Source organism: Rhinatrema bivittatum, chromosome 4 (assembly GCF_901001135.1).
Source record: "Rhinatrema bivittatum chromosome 4, aRhiBiv1.1, whole genome shotgun sequence".
In the NCBI taxonomy this organism is placed as follows: Eukaryota; Metazoa; Chordata; class Amphibia; order Gymnophiona; family Rhinatrematidae; genus Rhinatrema; species Rhinatrema bivittatum.
Window position 1 is genome coordinate 140,591,638 of NC_042618.1, and position 18,106 is coordinate 140,609,743.

At 42.6% G+C, this 18,106-nt stretch overlaps 1 protein-coding gene across 1 annotated transcript in view; it reads right to left on the reverse strand.

Moving 5' to 3' along the window:
• Nucleotides 1–18,106, reverse strand: part of TTC6 (tetratricopeptide repeat domain 6) — an 832,741-nt gene that overhangs the window by 466,553 nt on the left and 348,082 nt on the right. The window contains exon 14 of the mRNA XM_029598902.1: nucleotides 14,700–14,875. Coding sequence (XP_029454762.1) covers nucleotides 14,700–14,875 — 176 coding nt within the window. The remainder of the gene's footprint in view (nucleotides 1–14,699; nucleotides 14,876–18,106) is intronic.

Consider the following 18,106-nt stretch of genomic DNA (forward strand, 5'->3'; position numbering starts at 1 on the left):
AGACAAAATCCAGGAAGAAAAAGCCTACAGGCAAAGACATTTTTCTAGTCTAGGGCAGAGAGGGTCCTGATGGGAGGTCAGTTAAATATTCCTCTTCAGAAGAGTACTTCTCTGACTGATATGCAGGACATCAGGATTCCTCCTACTCTGACTCAGCTAAAAAAAAAGAGTACTAAGGAGGTCTGCAAAAGCACTGAAACAAGACCTGACCTAAAACTTAACTCTTCGAGCCTCAAAGTTCAGTAAGATTGTTAATTAGGAGAATATTCTTGCTTGAATCTGTTTGACTTATGCTTAGCATGGATGCCACCTTCATTAGCACAAAGACTGGTCATGATGCTGTCATATTTAGTGCTGAAAGGGAGACACCAAGCAATGGATTACTAGATATAACAAGTGGACTTGAGGTTCAGACCTCGACGCAGCTGACGTGTCAAGCAAACACATAAATGATCCTCCTATCCAGTTCCAATTCAAATTTTTGCCATGACAGCACTAAGCTCAGCCTTGTAGGAGATGGGCATATTCATTTTAAGCCTCCCCTTAGAGCTTGCAGACCCGTGGGTACAAACCTGCCACCAAAATTCAAAGGAAAACTTCCTGCAGTTTCTCTTTGAAAATCCCTTTTCTGGTGGGCATAGCAGGTACATATGCACCCTCAGAGTTTGCAGGTGCAAATTCCTAGCTGGGAAGTATGTGAAGAGATTTAAAAATGAACTCCACAAGCTTTCAAGACTGTCCCCAGACCTACCCCTTTTTCCCACAGGAAAAAGTATGCATGCTGTTGAAGGCCTCTATCTGAGCCTGCGGATTATCAAATGTGCTTGGGAAGCACAACTCATCTTTAGATGTGGCCACGTTGGATGCGGTAAATTCTTCTATACCTTTTGCTTCTCAGAGGACTTGTACATCAAAGAACTGCGTCATTGCTTCAAAAGGATTGACTCTCCTCACCTCCTTGCTCAACAGTCAGAACTCTAAATCTTGGCCTGAGTAGAGAGAGTGAGATTTTTCTTGGTTCCCGAACTTATCCTCAGATACAGAACACAGAGAAGTTGCAATCTTATTTGATACAGCCTGCCCTAGTCAACAGCAGTCAGTATAGTTCCATAGTTAGGAATGATTAGGAAAGAATAATAGTGAATAAAACAGAGAATATCATAATCTTTCTATATCGCTCAATGTTGAAACAGCATTGAGTACTGTGTGCAGTTCTGGTCACTGCATCTCACAAAAGATATGGGGTAGATTTTCAAAGGGTTAGGCGCATAAGATACGTGCGTAACTCCTGAAAACCTACCCCTGTGTGCGCCCCGGGACGCTCGTATATCCCAGGGCTTCGAAAAAGGGGCGGTCCGGGGGCAGCAGCGCACGCATGTTATAAAATTGGGTGATAATTTGTGCGCGCCGGGTAGCATGCACAAATGTACCCCGTGCGTGTACTATTTAAAATCGGCCCCTATAGTTGCACTAGAAAAAGTACAGAGAAGGGCAACCAAAATGATAAAGGGGATGGCATGGCTCTTCTATGAGGAGAGGTTAAAGAAGTTAGGGCTATTCACCTTGGAGAAGAGACAGTTGAGGGAGGATAAGATAGAATTCTATAAAATCATGACAAGATTAGAATGGGTAAATGTGAATTGGTTATGTACTCTTTCAGGCAATACAATGACATGGGGGTACTCCATGAAATTAGCAAGAAGCACATTTAAAACAAATCTGATAGAATTCTTTTTCATTCAACATACCAGAGGATGTGGTAAAGGCAGTTAGCATAGCTAGGTTTAAAAATCATTTGGACAAGTTCCTGGAGGAGAAGTTCATAAACTGCTATTAATCAAGTTGACATAGGGAATAGCCATTGCTTATTACTAGGGATATGAATCGTGTGATTGATCGTCTTAACGATCGATTTTGGCTGAAGGGGGGGGGGGGAATCTGATTGTCATGGTTTTTTTGGTTAAAAAATCGTTTTATTGGGGGAGGGGGGGGGGGAGGGCGGGAAAAACCGGCAACACCAAAACAACCCTAAAAACCCACCCTGACCCTTTAAAACAAATCCCCACCCTCCTGAACCCCCCCAAAATGTTTTAAATTACCTGGGGTCCAGTGGGGGCGTCCCGGCGCGATCTCCCGCTCTCTGGCCACGGCTGCATTAATAGAAATGGCACTGGTGGCCCTTTGCCCTTACCATGTGACAGGGCAAAGGTAGCGCCGGCACCATTTTGGTTCCTGGCACCCGACATCACGAGTGCAGATCGCTCCCGGACCCCCAGGGACTTTTGGCCAGCTTGGGGGGGTCTCCTGACCCCCACAAGACTTGCCAAAAGTCCAGCGGGGGTCTGGGAGCGACCTCCTGCACGCGGGCTGTATTGCCAATATTCAAAATGGCGCCGGCGCTACCTTTGCCCTCACTATGTCATACGGGCAACGTCGGCCCGTATGACATAGTGAGGGCAAAGGTAGCGCCGGCACCATTTTGAATATTGGCAATACGGCCCGCGTGCAGGAGGTCGCTCCCGGACCCCCGCTGGACTTTTGGCAAGTCTTGTGGGGGTCAGGAGGCCCCCCCAAGTTGGTCAAAAGTCCCTGGGGGTCCAGCGGGGGTCCGGGAGCGATCTCCTGCACTCGTGACGTCGGGTTCCAGGAACCAAAATGGCGCCGGCACTACCTTTGCCCTGTCATATGGTAAGGGCAAAGGGCCACCGGCGCCATTTCTATTAACGCAGCCGTGGCCAGAGAGCGGGAGATCGCGCTGGGACCCCCCCACTGGACCCCAGGTAATTTAAAACATTTTGGGGGGGTTCGGGAGGGTGGGGGATTTGTTTAAAGGTTTGGGGTGGGTTTTAGGGTGTTTGTTTTGGTGTGCCGGTTTTCCCGCCCTCCCCCCTCCCCCGATAAAACGATTTTTTTGACGATAAATCGGGGAATTGCTATTGTATCGCGGCTCTAATGATTTTTGACGATTTAAAATATATCTGACGATTGTTTTAAATCGTCAAAAACGATTCACATCCCTACTTATTACTAGCATGAGTAGTATGGGATTTATTTAGTGTTTGGGTAGTTGCTAGGTACTTGTTTCTTGGATTGTCCACTGTTGGAAAAAGGATGCTGGGCTTGATGGACACTCGTTCTGACCCAGTATGGCAACTTCTTATGTTCTTATGGCCCTTTAATCAATCCTTCAATGCCATCTTTCAGAAATTAGATTGAAATGTGTCCGTACGAAGGCTTACAGCCCATCCTTTCAAGCCTGAACCACTCTGGGTGACATCATGGCTCAGATTTCACAAATGGAATTGTCATCTTATTTCATTTGTTTACAAACTTTGTGATATTCTGATATAAATATATTCTGTTTATACTCAAGGAAGAACCTGGGAAAGGACATAATGAAGGAAATGAATAAGATGAAATTAAATACATGTTCCTCTTAATGGCAGATGGTCGAAAGCAAACTTGGTGAATCTGTTTGTATTTAGAGAACAACTGTTACTCTTTCTACTATTGAAAGTCCCATTCTCCAGACAACACTTCATGGTTGTGTTTATGATCAGTAGAAGCCAAAAGGAACAGGCAGAACCGGCTGGGAAATTAGGGAGACTGAGAGTAACAGGCTGCACCAGCCTCAGAGAAAGCCAAGAAGGAGATTGCAGGGGCCAAAAAGAGAGACTCTGATGTAGCTGCAAAGATGCCCAAAGAGCCACTACAGAGATTAAAGAGGTTGCAGGGAGCAATGCAGGTTAGAGCCAGCAGCCAGGTTCTACCCTTGTTAAGGTAGATCCCATCCTATCAGAATAGACTTCTCCTACCCCAAAGTTTTTACCAGTTCCTAAAAAATCTAAAGTTCTCTTTCTGGTACCATTCTCTCAACCACAAATTGAGACTTCTGAGCTCAGCCTGTCTATGAGGTTCTACGTGTGGAACAGGGAACAATTCTGATACTGCAACTCAGGAGGTTCTGGATTTCAATTTCTTACCTAAAAGTCTAAATTTGGCATCCAGATCCTCCTTCCAGCACCATCCTATATCACTAAAATCCACATGTACCATGACAGCCAATAACTTCCTAGCACTCTCTAAAATCATATCTATGTGATGCATGAGATCCACTATCTTCACATTCGGCAGACAAATAATCAAGCAATCCTCATACTCACCAGTCACCTAGCTATCTACATTCTGAATACAATAGCAGTCTTATCCCTTCCCTCCAGGGTTCACATTCCTAGAGACACATCCTTTGTGTGAGAGGATAGTGCATCATCTGCAGGGCAAGTCCTAGCTACAGGATCAAATTTTTCAATACTAAGGCGATGATCTCCTTCCACATGACCTTATTCTTCCATAGAGGCATAGGGGGTGCATGACTGGAGGTGGGACTGGGCTGCTATTTCCCTGAAGGTCTCCTCCATATATCTCTCTCTTTCTCTCTCAGTCAGGATCTCATTACACTGGATGCACACATACAACCACTAACCAACATGTAGACAATCATACTTGTGGCATTTATTGCAAAAGACTTCATATCCCCTATCCTACTGCTGGACAACTCTCTGCATCTTAACAATGTTGCTATTAAAGATATTTATTTTTGAAGGAGTTATAAACATGTGGATAAAGGTGAACCGGTAGATATAGTATACTTGGATTTTCAGAAGGCGTTTGACAAAGTTCCTCATGAGAGGCTTCTAGGAAAAGTAAAAAGTCATGGGATAGGTGGCGATGTCCTTTCGTGGATTGCAAACTGGCTAAAAGACAGGAAACAGAGAGTAGGATTAAATGGGCAATTTCTCAGTGGAAGGGAGTGGACAGTGGAGTGCCTCAGGGATCTGTATTGGGACCCTTACTGTTCAATATATTTATAATGATCTGGAAAGAAATACGACGAGTGAGATAATCAAATTTGCAGATGACACAAAATTGTGCAGAGTAGTTAAATCACAAGCAGATTGTGATAAATTGCAGGAAGACCTTGTGGAGACTGGAAAATTGGGCATCCAAATGGCAGATGAAATTTAATGTGGAAAAGTGCAAGGTGATGCATATAGGGAAAAATAACCCATGCTATAATTACACGATGTTGGGTTCCATATTAGGTGCTACAACCCAAGAAAGAGATCTAGGTGTCATAGTGGATAACACATTGAAATCGTCGGTTCAGTGTGCTGCGGCAGTCAAAAAGCAAACAGAATGTTGGGAATTATTAGAAAAGGAATGATGAATAAAACGGAAAATGTCATAATGCCTCTGTATCGCTCCATGGTGAGACCGCACCTTGAATACTGTGTACAATTCTGGTCGCCGCATCTCAAAAAAGATATAATTGCGATGGAGAAGGTACAGAGAAGGGCTACCAAAATGATAAGGGGAAGTGGAACAACTCCCCTATAGAGGAAAGACTAAAGAGATTAGGACTTTTCAGCTTGGAGAAGAGACGACTGGAGGGGGGATATGATAGAGGTGTTTAAAATCATGAGAGGTCTAGAACGGGTAGATGTGAAACGGTTATTTACTCTTTCAGATAGTAGAAGGACTAGGGGACACTCCATGAAGTTAGCATGGGGCACATTTAAAACTAATCGGAGAAAGTTCTTTTTTACTCAACGCAACAATTAAACTCTGGAATTTGTTGCCAGAGAATGTGTTCGTGCAGGTAGTATAGCTGTGTTTAAAAAAGGATTGGATAGTTCTTGGAGTAGAAGTCCATTACCTGCTATTAGGTTCACTTAAGAGAATAGCCACTGCCATTAGCAATGGTTACATGGAATAGACTTAGTTTTTGGGTACTTGCCAGGTTCTTATGGCCTGGATTGGCCACTGTTGGAAACAGGATGCTGGGCTTGATGGACCCTTGGTCCTGACCCAGTATGGCATTTTCTTATGTTCTTATGTTTCTTATATAAGGAGTGGAGATATTTAATCCAATTTAAAATACACATAATAACATAAAGAATTATAGTTAAATCTGTTTATAAATGACCTGCAATAGGACCACAGTTCATCAATTGCTAAAATCAGAGTTAATTATTCACTTGTTGATGTAAATCTAATTGTAAAAAATCTCCTTCCTAAACTTCTAACTGGAGTACCAATCTATATATGAAACTATGTGAATGGGATGGGTCAGAAAAATCAAATACTATGATTACTTCTCCAGGAAACAGTTCTCGCACATTCCCATAGCAAAATAATTGATTTCACAAACTGTTTACACATACATAAGTAATTCATACCATGAACTATTTTCTTTAACACACCCTAGAAACACACAGAAATCTTAGTTATAACAATCTAAAGTCTCCCTCAAAGTATTTATATACAACATATATTATAGCAGTCAAACATCTATTATGAAAATTATTCCCCTTAATGACACATTTGTCAACTCTCATCCTTTTGTTACATAAATAGAACTCAGCATTTTATTTTTCTGTAAAAAGCAGAGTTGCTTCCCTGTAGCAGGTGTTCTCTGAGGACAGCAGGATGTCATTCTGGAAAAGGGATAACACAACAGAAAATTTAGCCAAAATACCGAAAACATAAGAGCATAAGAATAAGAAATTGCCATGCTGGGTCAGACCAAAGGTCCATCAAGCCCAGCATCCTGTTTCCAACAGAGGCCAAAAACCAGGCCAAAAGAACCTGGCAATTACCCAAGCACTAAGAAGAACCCATGCTACTGATGACACACCTGACCTATTACAAAAAAAGCGATACTAGATGCTAAAAAGAAGTATTACAGTTCAAAAATAGATAAGTTCACGAATAACTCAAGGACATTTCTCAACATAGTTAAAGATCTTACCAGTGATAAAACAAACTCTCCTCAGAATTTACCCGAGAGTCGTTGCAACGAAATAGCACAGTACTTCAAAGAAAAAATTGTGAATTTGAGAACCAAAATCCCAAATGTACCTAAACAAGAGGTTAAAATGTATACTAGGGATGTAACAAAATGGTGTTCGTTTGCAGAAGTGTCAAATTTTGAAGTAGAGACCATGTTAAAAAAAAAAATAAATTCTGCGCCCCATAAAATTGACACCTTACTGATAATGGATGTGAAAAAAATAGCTCAGCAAGCGACCCCAACATTAACAAAGATTATAAACCTATCACTAGAGGAAGGAGCACTACCTGACATACTAAAAGGGGTAATAATTAAACCAATCATAAAGAAAAAAAAAACATGGACCCCTTGAGCCTGAATAACTACAGACCAGTTTCGAATTTACCATTAATCGCAAAACTAATAGAAAAAACAGACCAAAAACAATTGTCAGAACATCTAGAAAACAACAACATCCTATATCCATCACAACATGGCTTCGGTAAACATTACAGCACAGAAACATTACTGCTTTCACTATCTGATAATATTTTAAGAGGTTTTGATAGTGGAACACATTACATTCGTATACTATTAGATCTATCGTCAGCCTTTGACACTTTGAACCATGAAATACTAATCAAAAGACTGGAAGAAATAGGCTTACATAGTAACCCAATTGCCTGGTTCAAATCATATCTTAGTAACAGATTTTTTTCAGGTTCAGATCAAAAACACAATGTCAAAGTTTACAAACAGGAGTACCACAGGGGTCGCACTGTCAGTGACATTGTTTAATATTTACCTGTTACCATTATGCCATCTACTGGCAGGACTCGGAATTGTACACTACATATATGCAGATGACATACAACTAATTTTACCCATTGATGACACAATTGAAAAAACACTAAACTTAGCCAATATTTATCTAGACATAATCAAACAGCTTTTAAATCAAATGGAGCTAGTGATAAATATTGAAAAGACTGAATTCCTGCACCTGGAACGAAAAAATATAAATCTAATCCAAACACCAATAATACTTAAAAATAATCAAACAGTGGAATTAGCTGAAAAAGTAAGGAACCTTGGCATAATAATAGACCCAGAACTGAACCTTAAGCAGCACATATCACTCAAAGTAAAGGAAGGATATGCCAAATTAATGGTCCTAAGAAAGTTAAAACCTTTATTATCACTAACTAATTTTTGAACCATCCTACAAACATTAATTTTTGCAAGCACTGATTACTGTAACGCTCTGCTATTATGGCTACCATATACGACCATAAGACCACTTCAAATATTACAAAACTCTACTGCAAGAATACTTACAGGTAAAAGGAAAAGAGATCATATCACTGAAACACTAGATGAATTACATTGGTTACCCATAGAGCAAAGAGTACAATATAAAGCACTATGTTCAATACATATACTAATTCACTATGAAAAAGCAGAATGGCTTAACACAGCTCTGCGTGCACATGTGCCACATAGAAATCTGACATCGGCGAACAAAGCACTACTGACTGTTCCTTCTGTTAAGACAGCACGACTTACACAAGTCAGGGAGCGAGCATTATCTTTAGCAGGACCCATCTTGTGGAATTCAATGCCTCTTGAAATAAGATTGCAGAGAAATTTCAAACTATTTAAAGGAAATGTAAAAACATGGCTGTTTAATCAGGCATTTTACAAAGAGAATGGGGAAAGCAAGTAAAGGCAAGCATCATAAATTCAATACTCAGCACTTAGTGACTATGTGCCCAGTAGTCATTTTTTTTATCCAATATCTCACTGTTAACCTTAGATAGAATCTGAATTGCAAGAGAGACCTATATGTAAGTTGAACTTTGACACATGTAGCAAAAGGGCAAGACAAAAACTCATTATATAATTATATATTAGAATACACATTGTTACCAAATTACTTTTTTGGCACTTCTATAATGTTTTTTTATTTATATACTTAATGTTACTATATTTGTTTTTAAAAAAGCTTTTTGCTTTGTTTAAAATTATTTCATTATTGACGTTTAAATGTATTAGACTAAGGAATTTTACTTCCTGCTCATTCTGTTTCATTGTAAACCGGTTTGATATGCATTTTATGCAGGAAAATCGGTATAAAAAAACTTAAAATAAATAATAATAAAATATATGTGCCTTCTTGTAAACCGTTGTGATGGTAAATAACTTAACAATGGTATATAAAAGATTTTAAATAAATAAATAAAATAAATAAACACATGGGTGACATCATCGGATGGAGCCCAGCCCTGAACTTTGATCTCAAAGATTCTAGAACTTTCAACATGCTCTATTGAGTGTGTGCAGCTGTAGTTATCACCTTGCCGCGCAGGAGGAGTCCCTCAGTCCATGATATAGCTAATACATGGAGAAATGAACTCCCAGAGGAGGAGATATCCTGTTGTCCTCGAAGAACACCTGTTACAGATAAGCAACTCTGCTTTCTTCGAGGACTTGCATGATGACAGACCTCACACATATGTGATTCCCATGGTATAGGCTGCCTGAACAGGACAAAGCAGGGAACCCCATAGTGCTGAAAGCACCACCTTTCTTCCATTTGCCTATGAGGCAGCCAACCCAAAAATGGGTCTAGGCAGGAAAGGAATTGGGTTCTACATAAAAGAAAGTCATAGAACAGAATGGGACACAAAACTCTGATGCGTAGCAGAGGTGCCTATGACAGGGGTGTGATGCAAATTCCAGCAAGGATACTTCGCCTCATAGAAAATATTACAGTCAGGGCTTCAGAACAACGAACCCTGACAGTGACAGTAGTCCTAGAATTTCCTGGATACAGGAAAAGATATAGAGAACCCACAAAAGAAGATCCCTTGGACAAAAACCACAAAGTTTCCTTCGCTGTCACAAGACAACTAGAATGCAGTTCACTAGCATCTGAAGGAGAGAATGCATTTGCAGAAGCACACCCAATGATTGGCTGATAGACACAATGGGAAGAAAAACCAAGCAACGCTTGGAAGAATAAGCAACAAAAAAATCAGGGTCTATGGCAGACCCTACCTGCCAAACTGCCAGACAGATCTGACCTCCCAGGTCAGATGGGATGATTTAAGAGTGCCAGGGAATAAAAAGCAATCCTTGAAACAGGTTTGCTAACTCATACCCCTGAGGTGGAAGGTAAGATAGGACTGAAGCTCACCCATGCACCATCATGTCTAGAGTAGGACTATCCATCCTGACCACAGGATAGCTCAAGTGAGCAGGAAGGCACTTTGGTCAACCCAGTGAAGAATGAAAACCTAAAGGCAGTACTGACCAGAACTGGGCAAAAAAAAAAAAATAGGAACATAAGAACATAAGAAAATGCCATACTGGGTCAGACCAAAGGTCCATGAAGCCAAGCATCCTGTTTCCAACAGTGGCCAATCCAGGCCATAAGAACCTGGCAAGTACCCAAAAACTAAGTCTATTCCATGTTACCATTGCTAATTGCAGTGGCTATTCTCTAAGTGAACTTAATAGCAGGTAATGGACGTCTCCTCCAAGAACTTATCCAATCTTTTTTTAAACACAGCTATACTAACTGCATTAACCACATCCTCTGGCAACAAATTCCAGAGTTTAATTGTGCGTTGAGTAAAAAAGAACTTTCTCCGATTAGTTTTAAATGTGGTATACAGATGGTATACTGTTCTCTGAAGGTATATACTAAGATATAACATGAATGCCTTAGCTTTTCTCTCCTCCTTCCATAACATTCCGACTGGAAGTCGGAAAGAGTGAAGAACACAAGGAGGCATACCCCGGGGCTGCAGGAATAAGAAAAAGCTGCTAGCCTGTATATCTCAATTCCAACCAAACAATCCACTGCTGATTCCAGTAGGGAGTTGCCAAAAAATCCAGAAACTCTCTACCATGAGACAGAAAGCAGGGATGCTGCAAGTGCAAATCCCATGTTAACAGGATTTTTTTTCAATGTCCTGGAAATCCACTGACCTGGAAATCCAAAGATCAGCAAGGAAGGGTCATTCTGATCTCAGAACAGACTATCACTACCTAAAATAAAACAGGTATCAATACCTAAAATTATAATTACATTTACTTCCCCCAAGTAACCACATAGTCCAGTAAGTGGAACTTTGTTTGTGAGGACCAGGATCTCCCTGAATGTAGACAGGATTATTCCTGAGAGGGGGAAAGATAACTCACAAGCCATCACAACAAAAGTGTAGCTACTCTGTTGCAGGGTCTCTCATACCCTTACTCACGCAGGCATGGATATGGTGAGAGGTTGAAAGGCATACCTGCCAACCAGGATGCAAATGTAGTAGAACCCTCCTCACTGAGGTAGGTCTCACATGTGAGAATGACTGGCAAAAGCGGTCACCCGTGAAAACGCATATTATGTTCAGCAGGTATCAAAAAGGTGACTCCCGCATGGGAGAAACCCATAATCTTTGCTGGAGAGCCTCCCAGAAGGGGAGCCCCTGAGTACAATAGGAAGAACAAATTCAGAATAGCTCCCTCACAAAATAGACCTCCTGCGCCTTAGGATGGCCAAAGAAAGAGTGCTATCGACCATTCTACTCTCTGATCCCATGGGATCCCATGCCAGTCAGATACAATGAAATCGCTTTTTCTGGAAATAGAGATCGAGGACCAACCCTTGTAGGGGTGGACAACCAGGCATCCAAGGGGGAAATCTATAAGGGCCGCCTCTGGAAACTCCAGTCATATCTCCCCTCCCCGAAGGGACAGGAAAGCAATGAGAATAGGGGCCTCCCAAACTCAAATACCTTCTTACTCTCCATGTGAGAGTGGGATACAGTCGCTGACCGCCGAGGTTCAAAAGCGATCAAATCAGCCACTAGCGGCCACTCAGTTAGATAAGATAGGCCACCACAGTAATCACTGGAGAGACCCCAGCAAAAACAGTCCAAACGACCACCGCTGCTGTCCCTCAAAACCCACAGGTCCTAGCCTGCAAGGAGGTGTACCAATTCAGAAGAATCAAGACTCCAGTTCAGCAAGAAACTTGCAAGGGATGGAGCCCAGAAGTCTTCATCATGAAGGAGATTCAAGCATAAGCTAATGTGGGAGGGGTCGAAAGACATATTCCTCTTCTATATGTGGGGGGGAGACTCCCAAAATACCATCCTGGTACCTACGATAATTGTGGTTTGATCAGGAACGCAGTCTTAAGTCATAATTATGACTGCGGCGCACAATGTCTTGTGCTTGCCACAAGAAAAAACATACCCATATACTAGAGGGCAATTAGAAGAGCCGTACCCTTCAGTTTAAAAGCACGGTGACCAGCACTTGTGCATCAGTACCCCGCCCTGCAGATGGCAGTGCATATATGCACAACTGTGCAGCAGTAGTTGGTAGAATCCCATGCCACAGAAAGGACAAAGCACCCCTTGTTAGAGTTGGTGCTGCACATTGCCAAAAAGCAATCAAAAAGTGTGAGATGGCACCCTCTTTGCTAGTGTCCCATAACACCCTATGGTGCGAAACAGACAAAGAAGCTGATATCTTGACAAGAGATGATGGCTCTGCTATCTCAGGTGCAGCATTCCCTGGTGCCAACAAAGAGAATGCCGCCCACCAACACCTGAGGTGCTTGGAAGAGTAGACAACCCCCGCCATAGCTGATCACGCATAATGCACTCCAATGTCTCACTAACGACTAATGGATTCAGCATGCACAGTGTGATGGTGTTGTCCCCAGTTCCACTGGGGCTCTAACTGTGTCGGTCCATGGCGGTAGGCGATGTTCTGTGGCGGTGCCCACATGGCACACACAGTGCCAGATAATGCTCCGAGAAACTGACCGCAGTTCTTGAAATCTTATCGTGAGTAGCTCACTGCCCTTCCCATTGTAAAACAGTGTCAGGGAAGGCCATGGTACCCAACAGTGCCCATAGTGTTCTGCGGTGGCACCCGATGGCATCCGACTGTGTCTGCCGGTGCACCTAGTAGCAACAGCGTCTGTGGTGCCAATAGCACCATGGATCACATCTATGGCACTGAATGATGTCATACCCAGGGCTTTGATGGTGCTTGACCATGCCAGAGGTGCTCAACATGTTTGATGGCGTTGATGGCATACAGTGCCATAGATGGTGCCTGAGGCTCCTGCAGATGTTGAAATTGCGGCAGCACCAATGAAGCCCATGGTGCCCAAAGGCATCGATGGTCCGGTGGTACCGATGATGTCTGTGGTGCCCGAAGGCGGAGGCTCTGTGGCACCAACACGCACACAGACTACAGTGCTCGAGGGAACCGATGATGTTCAGTGAAATCAACAGTTCCCCGGATCACCTATGCACTCTAGAGCGTTGATGTTGCGAGCTCGATAGTATTCTTTGATAGTACCCATGGCGTACAACAGCCTCAGCAGGGACTCTGGTGCTTGAAATTCAGTGGTAACCCTGCCACATGACAAACACGCATCTTAGGGCACCCGAGAGTGTCGGTGTCCACAGCGCCCAACATCCATAGACCATCAATGGCACACCAAGGATCCTCCCCGGTGCTCAGTGGCACTGCTGGCATACATCTGTACATTAAAAAGGGACTGAGGACCCACAACACTCTATAGCCTCAAGGGTACCAGCCTATGGAGCACTTAGGATGCTTCAGCCCTCGAGGGTGCCTTTGGTCGATGGCGACAGCACTCAATGGCGCTGAAGCCATTCAAGGCCCAAAGGCAGCCCTGTCAATGAGGGCTTTCATGGCACTCGAGGGCACTCAGGTCACACCACCATGCCCCAGCAATTGAAGGCCCCACAGATGACCAGAGCACTTGATGGCTATCCTGGAGTCCCATAGCAGTGATGGTGCTTGACCTCATTAACAGCGGGCATGGCAGGAAATGGCATCACTAGCACCCATAGCACATGATGGTCATCATGGCACTTGATGTCATCGAGGGTCCACGGCCTTCAATAATGCTCAAGGTCAATGCCGCTACTCTGTTGCATCAAGGGAACTGGCACTCGATGGCGCTCAGAGTCGATGGCCATTACTCTGGTACAGCGAGGTCACCATGGCACTCGGCGCTACTCCACTGCAGTGAGGGCCCATGGTGACTGATGACGTCCACGGCGCTCGACAATGCCCCACACCTATGGCGCGGAAGGGTCCTAGCCAGCAGCAAAGGTGCTCAACGTTGTGCATGGCACTCAATGGCACCCATGGCCCTTGATTATCCTTATGGCATCGAGGGAAGCCATGGCACCACAATGGCATCAAGGGTGACCATAGCACTCAATGGCAGACCTGGTCCCTGATGTGGTTCTGACATCAATGCATCAGACCATTGGTGCACTGGCATGGATATGCATGGGCAACCGATAACAGACATAACTCCGATGGTGCAGCAGCAAGCAGGCAAGCAGGAAGGGAGGCTATGTTGTCCAGGACTTCTGCCATGGTGACTAGTTCCTTAGAATGCGGGAAGGATGAGTTCTTCCCCCCACAGGAACAGTGGAGTCTATTAGAAAACAGCTGCAACTCTAGAAAAATCACAACAAGGACTAGGAGGAGAGAGCAAAGCTAAATATCATGACCACATGGCTTCCGCGACTATGCGGCTCCATGGAAAAAGAGAGACTGAGGGACTCTGCCTAGGAGGCAGCATGATAACTACAGCTGCACATGCTCAGTACAGCATGTTGAAAATTCTGGAATCTTTGAGATCAAAGTTTCGGGCCAGGCTTCATCTGATGATTTCATCCATGTGTGAGGACTGCTATCCTGCTTGTCCTTGGAGAAAGATCAAAATGATACACAAATATAATTAAAGTAAGAATATACAACTCAATCTCTTACATTACTATAATAGAAAATGTAAACATACTTGGGCATAATCATCCATTGCCAAAACCAATTCTTTTCTCTTTTCATGCAATTCTGCCCTTCTGAAGTAAAAGTCATCATTTGAAGGTTTGCGCTTGATTGCCCGACTATAATTCACAATGGCCATTGTGTAATTTCCCTGACTCTTGTAGATTTCTGCCATTGACATGTAGGCATCTGTGGTGATGAATCAGAAAAGTTAATTTTGAAAATAATTTAGTTTTATTACGAAATGAGCATATTGACTTTTGAGGACAATCCTTTGATGATCCATACAAGTGTGACCAGCTTCCAAAATTTGTGTTCCTGTCCCTTTGAGTGTAGCCTGTGCTGGTACCGGAAACTGGGCCTATGACTGAGACTGGACTCTTATCTTATGCAACAAACAATACTAAAAGACACTAAGGTACCAGGAACTGCACACTGTCTCTAACTGCAGAGAAAGAGGTGCTGTAGGAACAGCTTGGGGGCAATGTTCAGTTGCTGAGCGGCTGAGCTAATTAGCCAGATAACATATTCGGCTAACTAGTAGGATAACTCCACTCCTCACCGGAATGTCTTGCCTGCCCCCACCGCCAGAACACCCCTGACTTATTTCTCTATATTCTAGCCAGATAAGCGCTCAATATACCCAGGTAAGCCATTTAGATGGATAATTATTAGGTTATCCATCTAAAAGGCATTACATGTTTAAAACTAACAATTCTTGCATTGCAAGGAGTGTTCTACTTGTGGAGATCAAGCAACTACAGGGTAAACTAGCCAGAAGACTTGGAGAAACCAGAGACATCAAAGACATTGAATAGTGTGTCTGGTGTCACTTGTCTTTGGGAGTCAATGGAATTAACTGGATTCACTTCTCAGCCAATCCAGAGAGAGAAAAAAAATAATTTGTGCCTTTTCTTTTTTGAATTTGCCTGGGTTTTTGCCATAAAAAAAGGAGAGAGTGAGAAAGAGAAATCACAGTTGCTTACCTGTAACAGGTATTCTTCATGGACAGCAAAACAAATCAGCCACACAGGTGGATGACATCATGAGATAATGCTGAAATAGAACAAAGGTCTTTCTCACAGCTTCCATAGACTGCAGTCTTTATGAGCATGTGCAAGGGTTCTCGCACTGCTGTCACTATACAAGCCATCTGTTATTCCCTGCCTCATCTTCAACTTTGAGAGATGGGAGGAATTGTGTGACTGATTTGTTCTGCTGTCTATGGAGAACATTCTTACAGATAAGGAACTTCACTTTCTCTACGGACAAGCAGGAACAAATAGCCACACGTGGACATTTGCCAGGGAAGAATTGCATAAAATATATGTATTTATTTATTTTTGTGAAATCATTTATAAATCACCTTCCAAATTACAATAAATCTCCCAAAGCAGTATACATCTCAAAATATCACATAAGCTTTTAAAAATAAAAACATAAAATCAAACAAAACCAACACACATAAAAAGCATAAAATACATAAAATAAAATACATAAAATGTGACCACTGAACTGATAATAATCTACACCTCTTCACTAAACTAACACCACTAAAGTTTCTGATATCCTCAACCAAGTTTTAATTTCTTCCAAAACTTAACTAGCTCCTTTTCCTCCTGTAATTCAGAATGTAGACTGTAGCTGAAAAAACCCTATTCTGAACTCTAACATGCCAAAAAACCCACACTGAGGGAAGCTGGACCAAATGGCGGGTATTAGAATGCAAGTTTCTGCCTATGCATTGCCAGTTCAACTGTTCCTTAAGATAAGGTGGGAAAAACCCTTGAAAAATTTAAAACTTATAAAGTACTTATAAAGTAACTGAATCAGTAACCAATGTAGTTTCTACTAGAGATGTGAATTGTGTGATCGAGCGTCTTAACGATCGATTTTGGCTGGGGGGGGGAGGGAATCGGATCGTCGCGGTTTTGTTTTTTTTTTTTTAAATCGTGCAAATCATAAATCGGGGGAGAGCGGGAAAACCGGCACACTAAAACAACCTAAAACCCACCCCGACCCTTTAAAATAAATTCCCCACCCTCCCGAACCCCTCCAAAATGTCTTAAATTACCTGGGGTCCAGTGGGGGGGGTCCCGGTGTGATCTTCCACTCTCGGGCCACGGGTGCGTTAATAGAAATGACGCCGGCGCTACCTTTGCCCTGTCATATGACAGGGCAAAGGTAGCGCCGGTGCCATTTTGGTTCCTGTCCCCCGACGTCACGAGTGCAGGAGATCGCTCCCGGACCCCCGCTGGACCCCCAGGGACTTTTGGCCAGCTTGGGGGGCTTCCTGACCCCCACAAGACTTGCCAAAAGTCCAGTGGGGGTCCGGGAGCGACCTCCTGCACTCGAATCGTATTGCCATATGACAGGGCAAAGGTAGCGCCGGCGCCATTTCTATTAACGCACCCGTGGCCCGAGAGTGGAAGATCACAACGGGACCCCCCCCCACTGGACCCCAGGTAATTTAAGACATTTTGGGGGGGTTCGGGAGGGTGGGGGATTTATTTTAAAGGGTCGGGGTGGGTTTTAGGGTTGTTTTAGTGTGCCAGTTTTCCCGCCCTCCCCCTTCCCCTCCCCCTTCCCCCGATTTACGATTTTTGACGATAAATCGGGGGAATTCCTATTGTATATCGCCTGTAACGATTTTTGATGATTTAAAATATATCGGACGATATTTTAAATCGTCAAAAAACGATTCACATCCCTAGTTTCTACTATAGAGGCATTGCTTAGTTTCTTCTAGATTTTCCCAAAACAATCCTGGCAGCTGTATTTTGAATTAACTGGAGTTTTCTGATAGTTCTATTTGGAAGCCCCAAATGTAATACATTACAATAGTCTACATGAGACAACACTAATGCATAAATCACTGCTTTCAAAGCACGAAATTCCAAAAATACTTTTAGTTGTCTCACTAGCCTAAGGTTAAAATATGCACTGATTTCTGTTATTTTTGTAAGGCAACCCATAGGAGAAAAATGGAAGACTAAGCTGTTAATGAAATAAATTCTGCAGAACTGCTTAGCCAAAGCTGCTATCATTTGCATTCATCTTGCTCCAAACAGTAATGCCGTGTAAAAGTGTGAATGATAAATCATGTAGCTACTTTACAAATGTCTTGAATAGAAGCCTGACTTAAATGAACTACTGAAGAAACAGTTCGGTTTTGGGGTTTTTTTTATTATTATTTATTTATAGATTTTTAACAATACATAGACAACTTTATAATCATCAATGAACAGGTCTTGTTATACATACAAGTATTCAATGTTATACATTATACAATGTTATACATTTCAAGTATTCAATGATTTATCTATAATCAAATTCCTTTTAAATAGGGATTAACATTATCAATGTAAATTAATTTTGCATTCACAAACAAGATTTACTATTGTCTTAGTAAAACATTAA